Genomic DNA, 13642 nt, shown 5'->3' on the forward strand with positions numbered 1-13642 from the left:
GGAGGGCCTTTCAGCCTCTCGGGTCTCCTATTTCTCGAGCTGAATTTGTTCCCCCACCCCTGCCACCTCCACCACACCTCCCAGCTCCCACTCCAAGCAACTTCCAGGGCCCACAGTTACCAAGAAAACTGTGGAAACAGACCGTGACTAGGAGGACAAACCTCCCGCCGTCCTCTGATTACTGACATTCCAGGTAACTCCAACGACAGTCAAGGAGCACTTTAGAAAGGAATGGGAAACTAATATTTATGTTTCAGGCACGGTGCCAGGCACTTCCCAAGCACATCTCCCATCACCTGGGAGGGACGCTGGGAGGCCGGTGTCGGTTCCACCGCTTGCAGATGGGAAACTGAGGCCCGGGGAGGTTAAGAAGTGCAGCTGGTGCAGCCCAGATGCAAACTCAGGTACGTGGGGCGCCAGAACTCTTGGTCCTTTGCATCTACAAGGCTGCATGGGAAACAGTTACATTCATGAAAAAGAGCAAAGCAATACAAAACATAACAAGCAAAATTCCATTCTAATCTTACTGGCAACCAATTAAAAAAACACACTCAAAAAACAGCCCACGTTCCACACATGCCACGATTGTGACGGTGGCTGAAACCATCCTCACCTGTGACCTGGCAGCATCCCCTCTCGTTCGGATCCCTGCTCGGCCTCCTCCTCAGTCACCTGACCCTCTAACCCTCCACCTCTGAGCCCTCCCAAGGTGGTCTTGCTCTGGCTTGCATCCGGCCATGCCACACCTGCGTAAGCCCCTATTGACTCCCCGATATCTTCAGGACAAGGGTTGAGCTCCTCAATGTCTTAGTCCCGAGGTCGGCAAACTCATTAGTCAACAGAGCCAAATATCAACAGTATGATTGAAATTTATTTTGAGAGCCAAATTTCTTAAACTTAAACTTCTTCTAACACCACTTCTTCAAAATAGACTCGCCCAGGCCGCTGTATTTTGTGGAAGAGCCACACTCAAGGGGCCAAAGAGCTGCATGTGGCTTGCGAGCCGCAGTTTGCCGACCACGGTCTTAGTCCATGACTTGATGGGTCGCATCTGCTCTCATGCCTCAGTCTCCTCATCTGTGAATGGGGTAGTTATTTGGATGATTTCTTTCATTGTTTTTTCTTTCTTTTCTTTCATTGTTTTTTTTTCATTTCTTTTATTGTTTTTTCTTTCTTTTCTTTCTTTCTTTCTTCTTTCTTTTCTCTCTCTCTCTCTCTCTCTCTCTCTCTCTCTCTCTCTTAAATTGGTGGTTTCTAAGTGCTCTCTTAGCCCTGGTATTCTGTGGTTTCAGGTGCCACATGGAATGTGGCTTGTGGCCGGGACTACATGTATTTCACTTCAAGAGTGGAAGGCGAGGGGTGAGGGCCAGGGCCACAATGGACTCATTTACTTTGGCATCTGTTGGTCCTTGGATTTGAAGTAATCTTCACACCCAAACAATCTACTCCCGAACTCCTACACATCCCTCGGGGCCCCACTCCAGCATCTCCGCTTCCGGGCGGCCCTCTGATGCGTCCCAAGTAAGGTTGATTACTGCCTCCTACTGTCACCTTCCGAACTCCCTCCCTTAAAACCATCTGTTGTGCTGCGGGCCAGACCTGGTGCTCGATCCTGGGGCTATCGGAGTGGTAATAACCGTCACAGCAGAAGGTCAATCAGACCCAGGAGCAGCAGCCTTTATTCAGAAAGACCAGGCGTGAGGAGACGCTGGAGGAGCCCTCTGACTTGGAGAAGGAGGTGGAATGCTGATCGGGGCTTTCGTCAGAGGGCCGGCCAGAGTGCAGCTAGTTTTGGAAATAGTGGGTTTCGGATGGTCCTTGGAAGAGGGGGGATTATACTTGCAGATGAGCACTCAGTGAGCATCAGGCTCTGGTCCACGCATTGTTTCTAATCACTTAACAATGATGTCAGAGAGGAGGAGAGAGAAACCATTCTTACTCCATTATACACATGAGAAGGCTAAGGCACAGAGTGGTTGATGGCCCGTGTAAGGCAACACAGCTAGAACACAGTAGCGCAAGGATTTGAACCCGGGCAGTCTTCAGCACTCACACGGCAAGTTCATAAAACCTCCCGGCGCCCTAGCAAGACAAGAATGACGGAGATTCTGAGTCCTGCATCCCCGATGAAGACAGGCGGCCCGAGGGGATGGCGCCGTGTCCCAGGCCACACAGTGAGTCTAGGGGCCAGAGGGGAGGACTGGAACCCTGAGCTCTCACCCTACATCCTACTATCTTATGGCCACTGACACTGGGGACGAGGGGCGGGTTGTTGATTACACTTGAGCTCAGCACCAGTAGCCGCAGCCTGGCCCTGAGACAGCCTGGGGCATCCCCTTGCTGGCTTGCTCAGAGACATTTTCCATCACCACAGGTATGACACACGCAGGCTCCCATCACAGCGCCGGGGAGGGGGCGGTGCTCAGGGCTGTGGGAAAGCAGGGCAGGAAGTGCTGAGTGGGGGGAGGGACAGGGGGGTACCCAGTGTGCAATTCCAGGAAGCCAGGATGCAGAGGGGAGGGGGAGCTGGCGGGACCTGGTCTTCCATTCCTCTGTGGAGGTGGCCTCACGGGGTCTGACGACTTGCCTGTCTGCAGAGTCCCCAGCTCCGTGGGGGAGGGACTGACCGTGGAGGACGCAGCCAGGAAAACTGAGTCACACCCTGCCTCTTGGAGGAAAATGGACCTGAGCCTTTATGGGAATGCCCGGCTTGGGAAGGCTCTGGAGAAGGCGCCTCACCTTGGGAGGAGCGTGGGACGCTGTATGGGACTCTGTAGCCAGAGGGCCCTGCACAGCTCAGCGGGTTTGGGATATAGTTGCTTGAGGATGGCTCCTGCATTCACTCAACATGCATTTACTGCGGGACTGTTCGGTGCGGGTCACGGTGCTGGGTGCTAGGGAGCCAGTGGTGGGCAGAACGGAGGCCCCCGTGGTCTCCTTGGGGCGGCTGGTGTGCTGGCTCTGGACCTGGATTCCATCCTGGTTCTGCTGACCCCCAGCTGTGACCTTGGGCGAGTGCCTAACCTTCCCTTTGCCTCAGTTTTCTCAGCTGTAAGCGGGGAAGCACCAGGATGGAGGTGAGGATTAAAGATGCGAGTGTATGTAAAGTACTTGAAAGAGGTGCGATGGCAGGGACAGGGCTGTGGCCAGGGGAAGTCCAGGGCTGGGCTGTGGAGGCGGCTGGCTGGCTGGCTGGCTGCCTCTGGGACGTCCTCCGCTGTCGTGGTGACGCTGTTCAGGCGGGGCTGACCTGGAACCATGGCAGGTGTGGGTTCTATTGCCCTCCCCCCACCCCTTCCCTTTCCACCCTCTTGCTCCTCACTGTCTGCCTTCCCCAAGCGCCTGGGTAAGTCTCAGGGGTCATAGTTTAAGGCGTGACTCTCCCTAGGGCCGTGGTCGGCAAACTGCGGCTCTCGAGCCACATGTGGCTCTTTGGCCCCTTGAGTGTGGTTCTTCCACAAAATACCATGGCCTGGGTGAGTCTATTTTGAAGAAGTGGCGTTAGAAGAAGTTTAAGTTTAAAAAATTTGGCTCTCAAAAGAAATTTCAATCGTTGTACTGTTGATATTTGGCTCTGTTGAATAATGAGTTTGCCGACCACTGACCTAGGGTATGTGGACGCCCAGAGGGATGGCTCTCTGATGAGGGGATTCCAGGAGGTGTGACTTGTGGACCTGGGGTGACCTGCCCTTTGGAAGAACAGCCCAAGGCACTGTCAATAGCCAGCCTGCTCCTGTCCCTCTAGCCCCACCTGTAATGGGATGAATTGTGTTCCCCCAAAGACATGGTCAAGTCCTAACTCCCCCCACCCCCCCACACACACACCTAGGGATGTGGCCTTATATGGAAATAGGGGTCTTTGTGGGTGTAAATAAGATGAGGTCACAATCCCATAGGACCTATGACCAGGGTCTTTGTAAGAAGAGGAGAGACACAGGGAAAGACACACAGGGCCGCCATGTGACAGCAGAGATGGATTGAAGTTAAGCTGCCGCAGCCCACGGAACGCCAAGGATTGCCAGCAACAGCGACACCACAGCTAGGATTGCCAGCAACAGCGACACCACAGCTAGGAGGGGCAGGCGGACCCTTCCCTGGCCCTTCAGAGAGAGCACCGTTCATGCCATTGTAGGCAGGGCGAGAGGGGCGGGAGCAGCTGGCTACTGGCAATGCTGAGTGAGTCCTGCTCACACCTTGACCTTGGACTTCCAGCCTCCAGGGCCGGGAGACAGTACAGTTCTGTCCTTTGAGCCACCCTGCGGGCGGCACTTTGTAAGGACCGTCCCAGGAAACCAATGCGCTGCCTCGGCCCGCGAGGAGCTCAGTCCTCCCAGACCCCACCTGCCTGGACGATGTCCCCTGGGGTGCGAGGAGCAGGGGTTAGGACTTGCACGGAGCTGCCCCTCCGCCTCCCCACAGCTCCTGCTCCTGCCAGCCCTGTACTTCCCCTGAGGGCTTCAGAGGGAGGCTGGGCCAGCAGGGAACCTTCTCTGGGGTGGGCTGGAGTCTCGACCCCTCACCCTCAACAATGGCCTCCTTGAGCTGAGGCTTGGCTGACCCACAGGACAGGCTGGCTAGGAGGGCAGCTCTCCCGTGGTCTCCCACCCTGATCTCCCCAAATAGTGCCATCACTCCCTCTACTGGATTGAACAGGGTCCCCCAAAACGGGAACCTGTGACTCTGACCGTATTTGGACATAGGTTCTTTGCAGATGTAAGCAAGTTAAGGCACGGTCCTATGGGAGAGGGTGGGACCTAAATCCAATAGGATTGGTGTCCTTCGAAGAAGAGGGAAATTGGGCCCAGACACACAGACACACGGGGACGACAGAGGCAGAGGTCACAGTGAGGTTTCTACAAACCAGGGATCCCGGCAGCAACCAGAGCTAGGCGGAGGTGAGGCGGGATCCTTCCTAGAGCCGAGAATGGACCCGCCCACAGCGGGTTTTGGCCTCGAGAACTGAGAGAGGATCCACTGTCGGAAGCCGCCCCGTCGGTGTCAATTCGTTACCGCAGCCCAGAAAACGGATACACCTCCCAGCAAAGAGAACAGAATGCAGGTCCTTCCGCCTGCCGTGGGCGGTGGGACCTGGGGCAGGCCCACCTCCCCTCTCAGAACCTCGGTCTCCTCTGCGGCTGAGGGGGGGCATGTAACTCCAAGCCTGGGCTTGAGGCCGCCCCGTGAAGAGGCCGGCGTGGGCCCAGAGCTCGAAGCCGTCCTGTGTTACCACCGAAGGAGTTGACAGTGACTGTTATTTGTTCAATCAACCAGTGTTTGCTTGTCCTTTGTGCCAGGTACTGTTCTAGGCCGGGATCCAGCAGGGACAAGACAGGCGGGACTTTGTCTTCACGGGCTCACAGTCTAGGGCTGGGGAGGGAGAGACAACGGGGGAAACCGCTTAGACCTGGCGCTGCCTGAAGGCGATGAAAACTCGGCTGTCCTGGCGCGTTAGCCTCTGGTGGACAGCTGTGAGCACCTACTGTGTGCAGGGCCTGGACATGGCATTTACTGAGGGTTCACTCAGCATTGTGTTAGTTTGCTGGGGCTGCATAAAAAGTACCACAAACGGAGTGGCTTCAACAACCGAAGTGTGTTGTCTCACAGTCTAGAGAAGTCCAAGGTCAAGGTGCCGGCAGGGACGGTTCTTTCTGAGGGCCGTGAGGGAGAGTCTATTCCCCGCCTCTTTCCTACTTCCTGGTGGTTTGCTGGCCGTCTTTGGCGGTCCTTGGCTGGTAGAAACATCACCCTGATCACATGGCCTTCTCCCTGGGTGTACGTCCGTGTCCACATTTTCCTTTTTTATAAGGACACCCGTCACTGGGTCAGGGGCCCATCCTACTCCAGTTGCACAACCCCGTTTCCAAATAAGGTCACATCCAAAGGGACTGGGGATTAGGACTTCCACATATGAATTTGGGGGACACAGTTCAACACATCACAAGCATTTTTCTGTGCCTCCAGGGAGGCAGGCGGTCCCCGTCCCGATGGGAGGCACGGGGCTGGGGTCCCGCCTCCCTCTGAGTGTCAGCTTGTCTCCAGAATGTCTTGGGAAGGGGATGCTGGATGGCCAACTGCTTTCCTTCCAAACCAAGGGCTTTGTACAACGCCCCGCTCTGCTGGCAGCGTCAGACGTGTCTCCCTCATGTCCCTGTCCCCAGGGCCCAGCACAGGCCCCACGCCTTGCAGGCACTTGGCAGGTTTGTGTAATTAAGAAACTAGGAGTTGTGCGTTCAGATTTCTCCAGGGCCGTGGTGTCTGCACACTGGGGCTAAACATGGCATTGACGAAAGGTTGTTGTGGGCAGTGAGTGAAATAACCCACGGGGCGCTGGACGCGGCACCTGGCCCATAGTCCGTGGTCCTCACAGCGTCAGCCAGGACTGGGATGACCGTCATCATAAGGCTGTGAGTGTGAGGGTCACCGCTGCCGCCCCACCCCGACTCCCCCAGAGCTAAAGAAAGAAAGAAAGAAAGAAAGAAAGAAAGAAAGAAAGAAAGAAAGAAAGAAAGAAAGAAAGAAAGAAGGGCAGCCGACCTTTCGCAAGGCCTCCGTGTACTGGGCAGAGCACCTGGAATGAATGTAGAGCCAGTTCCATCTTTCTGCCTTCAACAGCCCAACACCCCCATCCACAGGTGACGAGATGGCCGCCTGGGGAGGTCTTGCCAGGTCACCAACAGGTGGAGGGGCTGGGATTCTGACCACCTCCTCTCACTCTCCAACCGCGGGCTGGATCCTGTCACCGTGTGGTGGGCACGCAGCGGCTGGCCTCCAAGCCTCCCTGGCTGAGCCTCCAGGGCCTTTTCTGGAGATGGGGGGGAGGGGGGCAGCGTTGGTGTGAAAGGCAGGTTCCCAGAGGACAGTGTGGGCCTCCTGTGTCTGTGTGGGAATATGTCCCTCTGCTGCGGCGATAGGAGCACCCAGGCACACAGAAGCCCCCTCTCAGTGGCAGGCACCCCCCTGCCCATGGCTCTCTGACCCCTTGGGAGGTGGCCCCTTGCTCATGCTTCCCAGGGCAGCCCCTCCCCCACGCTGTGGCCCATGGATCGATGGCTGGGTAGGCGACAAGTACAGAGGACGCTGATTGTGCAAGGCCTGCTTTTCAGACCATCCAGCTCCACAGAGCTTATGCCCAGACCCCTCTGTGCACGACTCTCACCCCTGACGGACACACCCCGGGACACGTGTGGACCCCACATGCCCCTGACATTTGCACACAGCAGGCTCCTTACAGAGCACACGCAGGAGCATGCACCTGGGTGGGGACGCGTGTGAGGCACCACACAGTAGGTGTTGCACAGGCAGCCTTCCTTACCCTCACCCAAAACTCCTTGCACATACCGACTAGGCAGACACACTGGGTACATGCACACCTCACCCCCCCACACACACACACACTGGGACCCACGTGTCACGGCACACGGGGTCTCAGGCGTGCAACTTCCTCTTTGGGAAAAACACCGATCAGCCTGTCCACACCCAGAAAACCCTGGCGATTGTCCTGTGCTTGGAGCACGCAGGGTCAGACCCACCGTCTTCCGCAGCTTTGCTCACTGATGCTGCAATTCATGCTTGTGAATTTCAATGTTCTATTTGTTGCCACACTTGGGATTTCCATGTTCTAGTAGTCACACTAAAGAATAGGAAACCAAGCAGGTGAAATGAAGTTTAATAACATACACTGAGTGGCCAGATTATTATGATCTCTGAACGCATAATAATCTGGCCACTTAGTGTGTGTGTGTGTGTGTGTGTGTGTGTGTGTGTGTGTGTGTGTGTGTTTTAGAGGCCAGGTGCATGAATTCGTGCATGGGTGGGGTCCGGGTCAGGCCAGCCTGGTCAAGGGGAGGGGATATGGGCGGTTCGCTGGCCTGCCTGCTGGTCGAACTCCTGGTCGAGGGGACAATTTGCATATTAGCCTTTTATTATATAGGATATACACTGAGTGGCCAGATTATTATGCGTTCAGAGATCATAATAATCTGGCCACTCAGTGTATTTTATTTAACCCAGCATTGTCAGTATGTGACCATTTCAACATGTAACCAATGTCAAAAGCTCCTTTCTGAGGTATTTTACGTTCTGCGTTCGAACCACCTCTTCGAGCCTGGTGTGCGTCTCCGTCTCAGGTCAGCCTGGCCCATCCCAGGTGCTTGAGAGCCGCAGGGGGCCAGTGGCCACCCAAACGGGCAGCACAGCTCTATAGAACGAGGTAGAAATTCAAACAGTTTCTCACTGAGCAGAAAAGGCACTAAACCCCACCCTGCACTCCACTCTCTCCTCTCCTGTCCCGGGAACACGTGGGCCCCGCCTCCTTTTCTCTCTCTCTCGGGCCACTGGCTTTTCTGGTCTCACCTGTCCAGGTATGGAGACCCGTGGGAGCCCCCGAGTGCACCACACAGGCCCCTCGGCATAGCCCCCCGTCCTTGCCACCCCCTCCTGCTCTAGGGGACCAGGGACTGTAACCAGGCAGGAATGTCACCAGGCAACAAGCCTCGGGAGACAGCTCAGGTCTCCTGCACCTGCCCGCCAGCCTCCAGGGTGCCCATGGGCGGGGCGGGGCGGGCCGGGGCGGGCACTGCCTGTCTCCTGCCTCTGGACTGTTTACCTGAGCACAGTCACAGTGCTGTCCTGAACCTAGCAGGAGGCCCATGGCGCCTGGGGCCACAGGCCACAGAGGACAAGGGCCAGACGCCCCGGCCATGGCTCCGGGCCATTGATCCAGCGCTAGCTGGCCAGGTGGGGGTGGGGAGGCCTTGGCCTGGACAAACAGAGGCTGTGAGGTCTGCGTGCAGGCCCGGCACCCACTTGCCAATCCCAAAGGTAAGCGGGGGCCTCCAGGATAGGGGACCAGATCTATGCGTGACCCGGGGACAGTGTCCACTCTGAGAGCCGGGCCTGGCTTCCTGGAATTGGAGCCGTCTGCCCTGCTCTGAGGCCAGGTCTGCAGGGCCTCCTCGGCCAGGGACTGACCAGGTGAGCAGACGGCGAGGGGTCCACGAGCTGGGGCTGGGGCAGGACCAGGCGGAGCGAGGCCAGGCGTGTGGACAGCACGGGCCAGTGGAGGAGCTGCCGGTTCCAGGTGCTGGGAGGCCTGGGTTTAGGCGGGGCTGCTGGATTCTGGGACAGGGACAAGGCAGGGGGGAGGCCTGATTTGCCAGCTGAGCACCCCATCTTTAGTCTGCAGGGCTGGACATGCTGCCTTCTCCATACCCAGGTACCCCACCTGGCTGTACGGTGTGGAAGGCAGGCCCAGAGCCCCACACCACTAAACAGGGACCTTAGCGCCCAGGCTCAGCATTGAATGGAGCTGGCCGTGTGTGTGTGTGTGTGTGTGTGTGTGTGTGTGTGTGTGTGTGTACAAGTGTTTATGAACTGGATGTGTGCATCTATGAATCTGTGTCACAGTAAGGAGTGTGTGTGTGCCTCTGTGTGTTTCCATCTGTGTACATCTGTGTACATCTGTGTGTAAGCTGTTTGTGTGTGTGGAAGGGACCTTCACCCACACCCCCACATTTGGGGACACGCGGGCACAGCAGCTCAGAGCAGGGAGCTGCTCTAGGCCCAAGGGCCTCCCTGGAAGGTCGTAGATGAGAATTCCAGCTCTGCCCTGCTCTGCTCTGCCCTGGCTACGTGACCTTGAGGGAGCAATTTCATCGCTCTATGCCTCAGTTTCCCCATCCATTAAATAGAAACAGCAAGGCAAGCGTCCCTGGCTGCTGGCGGCTGAGGGGGACTGTGGCTTGCGGTGCTGCCTGGTACGGGGCTGGCATGCAGGAGGAGGTGCAGCCGGGCCCCCGGGAGCTCAGAATCCAGTGGGCAGACTGAGGACCCTCCGATGGTCAGAAGGGCAGGAGGGAGAGGAGCAGGTTCCAAGGTGGGGTCCAGGTACTCAGGTCGGGGAGAAGCCTCAGGCCCCTGTGGCAATTGGGGTACGCCTGGTCCCTCCTTCCTGAGCTCACTGTCAGTGCGACAGAGAGAATGCCCCCCAAGCTGAAGTATTCATGGATGGGGGTGGCCCAGGGCACTGCAGAGGGGCATCTGCCTCTCCTGGGGCACTCTGGGAGAGCTTCCGGGAGGAGGTGAGCACTGAGCTGAGGTGTGAGAGCCGTGTGAGAGCCGTCTACGAGCTGGCCAGGCCAGGATGTGGGCAGCCCTGCCGAAGGAAGGGTGTGTGGGAAAGCTTTCAGTGTTCCAAGAACCAATCTGCGCTCTGCTCTTCGCCCAGAGCTGGCGAGAGCCCTCGACCCATAAGGTTTCTACCATATTTATTATTAGAATTGATAACCGCGAAGTCCAATGTCACTGAGGTGCAACAGGAAAAAGAAGTGGGGAGAAGGGAGGCGGGAGAAGTTGGCCCGGCCCCATGTACACACAGCACCTTGGCGCTGTGTGGGAAGGAAGTGGGATCTTAGCGTTCATTCATTCAACAATGATTACGGAGTGCTGAGTTCTGCTCTTGGAGCAGGGCACACAGCGGCGAGCAGAACAGAGCCCTGCTCCCTATAGCTCACGGCCAGGGAGGAGACAAAGCATCTCATGCAATTGAGGTCCAAAGAAAGATACCGCAGAGAGAGGGCCATGGTCGGGAAGGCCTCACCGATGAGGTAACATTGGAGCAAAGACTTGGAGGAGGTCAAGGAGCGGGCCCTGAGGTGGTGTGTGCTTGGCATGTTGATGGTCTGGCAAAGAGCTGGGTGGGGCTGCAGCAGGGGGCGGGGAGAACAGGAAGGTGAGCAAGGGCCGAGGCACATAGGCCCCGTGGCGGTGATGCGGCGTTGGGCCCTGTTCTCAGTAGACGGGAGCCACACGGGGCTTGTGAGCAGGGCACCCGGGGAAGAGGCCACGCTGGTGGTTGTGTGGCAATTTGCTACTGAGGGTGGCCAGACAACTGGCGATTGCAGGAGTCCAGGTGCCAGGTGATGTTGACTGGGTGACGGTGGGAGCCGTGGAGGTACCAAGATAAGGTTGGGCTCTGGGAGCATTTGGAAGGTAGAGCCACAGGCTTTTCTGGTGGACCGGGCCTTGAAACAATGGGGAAGCCATGGTGTAATAGGAAAAGACGGGAGCGGCGTGCTAATCCTCTCAGCTGCCAATTGTCACCGTCGTCCATCTCCTGCTGGGGTGTCAGGCACAAGAGGATGAGAACGGGGTCCAGCACAGAGCCTGGCCTCAAGCAGATGTGCTCGGCAAACATGGGGTGGCTCAGTCTCTGAATCATGACGTGTTAACAGCTCATTTACAGGAAGCAACCAGTGGTGGTAGGAGCAGGGAGTCAGACACCTGGACGCGCCCCCCACTTACCCGCTGTGTCACCATGTGACCTTGGCGAATGGCTTAGCCTCTCGGGGCTTCAGTTTTTTTCACCTGTAAAATGGGGTCAGTAGTGAGTGCTAGATATTCAAATCACATTGGAGAAATGAGGCCAGGCCAGGAAAACCCTGGACTGAGTTATTGCTAAAACACTCTGGGTCTCAGTTTCCTCATCTGTCCAATGGGTGCAGAACCTTGAAAGGTGGTTGCAAGTTTAAGCGGAATAATCCAGGTAAAGTGTCCACACAGAGTGGCTCCGAGGAAGAAGAATGCCTGGGGACAACGGTCCCCACATCCCTGGGTGACCAGAGGATTAAATGAGGTGATACCTGTGAAATGTCTTTTGTAGATACTAAATGAATATTCGTTTTCATCTCCTTCTTCCACCCCTCAGAGAATTTTGGGCAGGTGGGGAGGCAAAAGGAACAGCACTCTGAAGGGTAGGTCGCTGGCCCAGCACAGCACTGGCCTAGGGCTTCTGGGGGAGCGCTGGGTGAAGGACTGCATTGGTATTTTGGGGAGCCCTGTTGTGGAAAACCAGGAGGAATGAAAAGCATCCCCCTGGGTGAAGGTATGCGGGTGAGTTTTTGTGCCCCATGTTTGTATCCCATGTCACTCAGCTGTATCTGTGGGTACAGGCTCTGGAGGGCTGGGTTCAGGCACTGGAACCTCCACCTGTCCTCTGACCACAGAGAGGCTGATGCGGGGCGAAGGCGAGGGTTCCAGAGCCAGACCAGCCCAGCTCTGCCGCGCGCCCTCTGGGTGAGCCGCTCCGTGCCCACCCTCAGTGCTGACCGCCTGGGGATACGATCCTCCCACTCCAGAGGGCTGGCTGCCTTCCTTCGGTGCATCCTTGGCATCCAGCAAAGGCTCCCTTGCGAATGCCAGGACGTTTTCAACCCCGGTCTGTTTCCCTGCCAGGATGCCCGTGGCTGAGGCCCCCCAGGCGGCTGGTGGGCAGGGCGACGGAGGAGATGGCGAGGAGGCAGAGCCGGAGGGGATGTTCAAGGCCTCTGAGAACTCCAAGAGGAAAGTCCGGGGCTACCTCCGCCTGGCGCCTCTGTGGCTGGCCCTGGTCGCGCTGGCTTCAGGGGGGTTCCTGCTCTGGTATTTTCTAGGTAACGGCACGGGCCTGCCTGGAGAGGCACCTGGGAAGAACTTGGGGGTGGTTGTGGGGGGCACAGCAGAACAGACCAGGATTCTAGGTCAGCAACACCTAGGCACTCACCGCTGGCCAGCACTTCCTCTCTGTCTGCCTTCCTGTCCTGGGGGATGGGAGTGTGGCTGCACCTACTAGTATGTTCTGGGTCCTGGGACTCAGGCCAAGCGCCCCCAGTTCTCAACAGCTAGGGAAGGAGTGCTCTCCCAGCACCTAGTTCTTGCAAACCAACAAACCAAAGGAGTATAAACATTGCCTCCCCTGCCTGCAGCCCTCTGGGGTTGCCCCTGGGGCTCTGAGCCAGCTGGCTCTGCAGGAGAAGGCCAAGAGGTGCCCAGGGTTCCTGGCACCAATTAATGCTCTGCTCACTTGAGCCCTGTCTGGGAGTTCCTCTAGGGTAGGGACCCCAGCTCTGTCACCTCTAAGTCTCTAGGGCCCGTCATGAATGGGGTGAAGAGGAGGAGGACACGGGACTCGGGCACGCAGGGGGCTGTATACACACAGAGGGCTTTCATACCCCAGCTCGGGCACACGGGGATTTCAACACACAGAGCAGGTGGCTCAGAGCGTCTCCAAGGTTCTGAATTTTGGCCTCCCTCTCTGGTAGGCCCTTAATCAGTCCCCTGGAAGCAATTGGCCCATGTGTCCACCTTTTCATTCATTCATTCATTCATGCATTCATTCAATAAACACTCTTGAGCACCTACTATGTCTTTCTCTAAAACTGATGAAGACTGTACCTCATTCTTCCCACTCTTGGTGTGGCTATGGAAAATAATGAATGAATCAAGTTAGATGGTACCTGTGAAAATGCTCCATGCACACTGTAGAAGACTTCATTCATTCATTCATTCTTTCATTTCTGAGCGCCTCCTATACACCAGCTCTGTGCCAGGCTCTGAAGATAGTGCTGCCTCACCATAAAGCATGGCATGTGCCAGGACAGAGGAAGCTGAGGGGCTGGGGGTCCTAGCAGGGACAAATGATCAGAGACTTCCCATTAAACGCTCTGCGAAAGTGAGATCGTACTCTTACTGGCTAACTCTCATGGTGGAATTTCAGGCCCATTGAAAGGAACAGGGACCCGCCCTCGCCGGTTTGGCTCAGTAGATAGAGCGTCAGCCTGCGGACCAAAGGACCCTGGGTTCGATTCCGGTCAAGGGCACGTACCCC

General features: G+C 56.7%; 1 protein-coding gene across 3 annotated transcripts in view; it reads left to right on the plus strand.

Annotated features, from left to right (window-relative positions):
• The first annotated feature begins 8902 nt into the window (after window positions 1-8902).
• TMPRSS6 (transmembrane serine protease 6) overlaps window positions 8903-13642 on the plus strand; it is a 34609-nt gene continuing 29869 nt past the window's right edge. For all 3 annotated transcript variants that reach the window (XM_079773869.1, XM_079773867.1, XM_079773868.1), the window contains exons 1-2: window positions 8903-8973; window positions 12232-12428. In XM_079773869.1, coding sequence (XP_079629995.1) covers window positions 12233-12428 — 196 coding nt within the window. In that variant the 5' untranslated portion in view covers window positions 8903-8973; window position 12232. The remainder of the gene's footprint in view (window positions 8974-12231; window positions 12429-13642) is intronic.

The sequence above is a fragment of the Cnephaeus nilssonii genome (assembly GCF_951640355.1).
Source record: "Cnephaeus nilssonii genome assembly, chromosome: 6".
NCBI classification, from domain to species: Eukaryota; Metazoa; Chordata; class Mammalia; order Chiroptera; family Vespertilionidae; genus Cnephaeus; species Cnephaeus nilssonii.